At 34.2% G+C, this 4,189-nt stretch overlaps 1 protein-coding gene across 1 annotated transcript in view; it reads left to right on the plus strand.

The window, feature by feature from the left end:
- LOC105535020 (disintegrin and metalloproteinase domain-containing protein 2) overlaps positions 1-4,189 on the plus strand; it is a gene marked incomplete at its 3' end in the record, with an annotated part of 85,191 nt that overhangs the window by 610 nt on the left and 80,392 nt on the right. Inside the window, exons 2-3 of the mRNA XM_011973977.1 lie at positions 680-756; positions 3,300-3,355. Coding sequence (XP_011829367.1) covers positions 680-756; positions 3,300-3,355 — 133 coding nt within the window. The remainder of the gene's footprint in view (positions 1-679; positions 757-3,299; positions 3,356-4,189) is intronic.

The following is a 4,189-nucleotide window of genomic DNA, read 5'->3' on the forward strand; positions in this document are numbered from 1 at the left end:
GGATGCTTCAAAATTGTAGTTTCAGATCCTGCTTTGCATTTTTCACGACAGTGAAGGTTGAGACCCAACTTCTGTACTCTCTAGTTGAAGAGTCCAGAGTGAGGAGGGGCTTGAACCTATTGACCCAAGGTTACCAGATCCTACCTACAGGGCAATACTCCTAAAGCAATATACCTACTTCTTTTTTAAAAAAATATGGCCGGGCGCGGTGGCTCACGCCTGTAATCCCAGCACTTTGGGAGACCGAGAAAGGCGGATCACGAGGTCAGGAGATCGAGACCATCCTGGCTAACACAGTGAAAGCCCCTCTCTACTAAAAATATAAAAAATTAGCCAGCGGTGGTGGTGCGTGCCTGTAGTCCCAGCTGCTCGGGAGGTTGAGGCAGGGGAATCGCTTGAATCCGGGAGGCTGAGGTTGCAGTGAACGGAGATTGTGCCACTGCACTCCAGCCTGGGCGACAGAGACTTCGTCTCAAAAAAAATAAAAAATAAAATAAAAAATAAAAAAATTTAAAAAGCCAGAAAAAAAACCTCCTTGTAATTTTAGAAAGAAATGGGAAGATAATAAAACTGAGAAGCAGCATATAGAATAGAGATTAGAGATATAGATGAAAAACTCACAAAAGAAGCTCTGAAATGATGGGTATTGTTCTAATAAAACATTTTGCACATTTTGCAGATTTTGATAGTTTACCTGTGCAAATTACAGTTCCGGAGAAAATACGGTCAATAATAAAGGAAGAAATTGAATCGCAGGTAATGAATCACTAACATTATTTACAAATTAAAAATCATGTAAATATTTTATTTCTAAGAAGTTAATCTGCCATTTTCCATTCATGCACACCTGTTGAATTTTATATTTATATCCAATTTTTATTTATACCCAATTTTCCCTGAATGGAAAAGTCCTTTTGTAAATGAACCAGGATCAACAATGTTTCACAGAAATAATGGTGCAGTGATGCTGGATATCAAAGCCCCAAGTCCATTTTCTGAATCTGTCTTCCTCTTGGATGTCTTTGAATAATCATTGGCTTGATTGTTCTAGAGATTCTGTTCTCACTCACCGTTCAGGCTGTATTTGGAGGAATTTTTTTGTCATTGTTGCAAAGTAAGCCTCGGCTTGCTTATACGGGATGATGATCACTTGAATTAGTGATGTTATATTAATGATTTTTTAGCCCTGATTGAAATATGTTAATGATTAGGACTCTTTATGTTATTTTAGATTATTTTAGTTCAGAATTATTATTCTCTTTTTAAAATTAGAATTTAAAAGCTTCTTGTCATTTTCACTAAGTTCTAGAATCCATTTCTGAAGTGGAATGTGGTTTCTTGAGACATCAATTTTTTTCTTTTTTGGTTTAGCAGATGCTTGGTAATTTAAATGCAAATATTTCCTTAGCATGTATCCATTTGTCATCCTAATACAGACATTATAGCTTAAGATGGTATATAAAACATTTTTAAATGAATGCATATCTATTAATAAAACAAATCATTTAAATAGAAAATAAGCAGTGAGGCTTTTATGAAAGATTTTTAATGTAAAAGAATTATGGGGATGTTAATCATATTAGAAAATAAGCAGAGAATCTATTTGGAGACAAGTATTTCAAACAAGAATTACTTGATTGTTATAAGATAGTGATTTGCAATAAATAAAAAAAAAATGCCCATTTTCAACTGTCAAATTCATGAGACAAAAAATTGTCTATTTTGTTAATATCTGTATTCTTCTTGCCTAGAACAGCGCCAGATATAAAGAAACGAATTAATAGTATTTTTTAAAGCAATGAGGCTATTATGCTAATTCAATAAATACTATAAAAGTAATATGAAAATATATATTTTAAATTATTACAGTTAAAGACTAAAAGCCATAAGAACATTCAACCTAAAATTACTAGATTTTAAAAATAACTGAATGCAACTTCTAAAAGTGGAAAATGCAATATGAAAATATAAAAGTCAGGGATTTAAAGTAGAACAGAGACACCTAAAGAAATGAAATGCAACATATGAAAGGCTAAGAGAAAAGGACAGAATTAGAAGCTTAAGCATAGGGTGATTGGCATTCCTGAAATAGGGGGAAAAAGAAGAAGAGGTAATAGTAAACATATTTTAACTGAGAAATGACTTTAAAAAGTTGAATCTTCAGAACAATTGTCCCAAATCCAAAACAGAGTTTATTTCTTGAAGTCCTAACCCCTGATGCCTCAGAACGTAAGCATATTTGGAGGCAGACTTATAAAGAGGTAATTAAATTAAAATGAGTTTACTAGAATAGAATGGGCTCTAATATCATATAACTGGTGTCCTTGTAAAGAACAAGGAATCTGAGCATAGACGCATGTGGATATGAAGACACCAGGAGACCAGGAAAAAGCATTCCACAAAGTCTAACATCCTTTCTTGATTAAAAACACTCAACAGTTTAGGTGTAGAAGGAAGGTACCTGAATATAATTAAGGACAGTTATGAAAAACCCATAGTCAACATCATAATTAGTGGAAAGGAACTAAAACTTCTTTTTTTTTTTTTTTTTAACGGAACCTCACCCGGTTGCCCAGGCTGGAGCGCAATGGCGCCATCTTGGCTCACGGCAACCTCCGCCTCCGGAGTTCAAGAAATTCCCCTGCCTCAGCCTCCCGAGTATCTGGGATTACAGGTACCCACCACCACGCTGGGCTAATTTTTTCTATGTTTTTGTAGAGACGGGGTTTCACCATGTTGGTCAGGCTGGTCTCAAACTCCTGACCTCATGATCCGCCTGCCTCAGCCTCCCGAAGTGCTGGGATTATAGGTGTGAACCGCTGCGCCGGGCCAAAGCTTTTTCTTTAAGATGTGGTGCAAGACAAGGATTCCCACTCTCAACATAGTACTGATATCAAGGACAGAGAAAAAGATATAAACAGTATCCAAAATCAGAAGGAAGTAAAATATCTTTATTAGCACATGACATGATCCCATATATAGAAAACCCCAGACTCCCCCATAAAACTGTTAGATCAAACAGATGAATTCAATAAAGTTGCAGGACATAAAATCAACACACACATTTCAAAATGAAAAAATAAGAAAGTATATACATTATTTTATTCATTATTTTGATTATGAAATCTAGAGTTATAATGTCAAATGCCATTCAAATAAATCAGCATTGAATTCTAATTTTTTCTCCTTTTATTAAATGAATGTGTTTTAGAATGTAATTATCATGAATGTAAAATGGTGGTTATCCTTTCTAACATTTTTCTCATTTTCTTTGTATTTTTACTGTGCTCTCCTGCCAGGTATCCTACAAAATTGTAATTGAAGGGAAACCATACACTGTGAATTTAATGCAAAAGTAGGTAATCATCATTATTTTATCAATTCTCTTTGTTCTACTTATAATTTTTGTTTGAAATTGTCCAAAATGTAATTTTGCGTTTGAAAATATTTCTAGCTACTTGCCATTCATTCGTTCCTTATCATATGATTTAAGCCTATATGACACGTACCTAGAACTTGAATTCAGAGTGTACGTGCCCCTCTTTCTTGTTCCCAGTAGCACCAGATTTTTATTTGATTATCCAAGAGGTTTCATAGAGGATGAATTTTGATAATTTTCTATCTCTCATAAAAAATATATATGGCTTGTTTTTAAGTTCTCTTATATTCAAGGTGTATTTCAAAGAACATAGCAGATTGCTGGATGTTGTGAATCATGACACATTTTTTAATTAGTTTACGTACTTTATCACAACTTATTAAGGACTTAAAATTAAATAAAATTTGTAATTAGCCAAATTCAATCTCAGATCAGTTGATGAATTTGGGGAAAACAAGCACAATATACAGAGAAATAAAGAAAAGTGAAAATTGAAATGATTCTTCAAGTGATAAGAACAGACTTCTACAAATTATCAAAAGCAGAATCCTGCAAGTGAAGTTACCAAATCAATACAAAAATAAAAAATACATCCGTATCATTTCTAGAATCCATAGCTACAATCTTTTTATACGTCATAAATTTTGGAAAATGTTTTCTATTTATAAGATGGACGGTACTAGTTTGAAGAAATACCATTAAAAAAAGACTCAAAGGCCGGGCGCGGTGGCTCAAGCCTGTAATCCCAGCACTTTGGGAGGCCGAGACGGGTGGATCACGAGGTCAGGAGATCGAGACCATCCTGGCTAA

This window comes from Mandrillus leucophaeus, unplaced genomic scaffold, assembly GCF_000951045.1.
Source record: "Mandrillus leucophaeus isolate KB7577 unplaced genomic scaffold, Mleu.le_1.0 Scaffold1006, whole genome shotgun sequence".
In the NCBI taxonomy this organism is placed as follows: Eukaryota; Metazoa; Chordata; class Mammalia; order Primates; family Cercopithecidae; genus Mandrillus; species Mandrillus leucophaeus.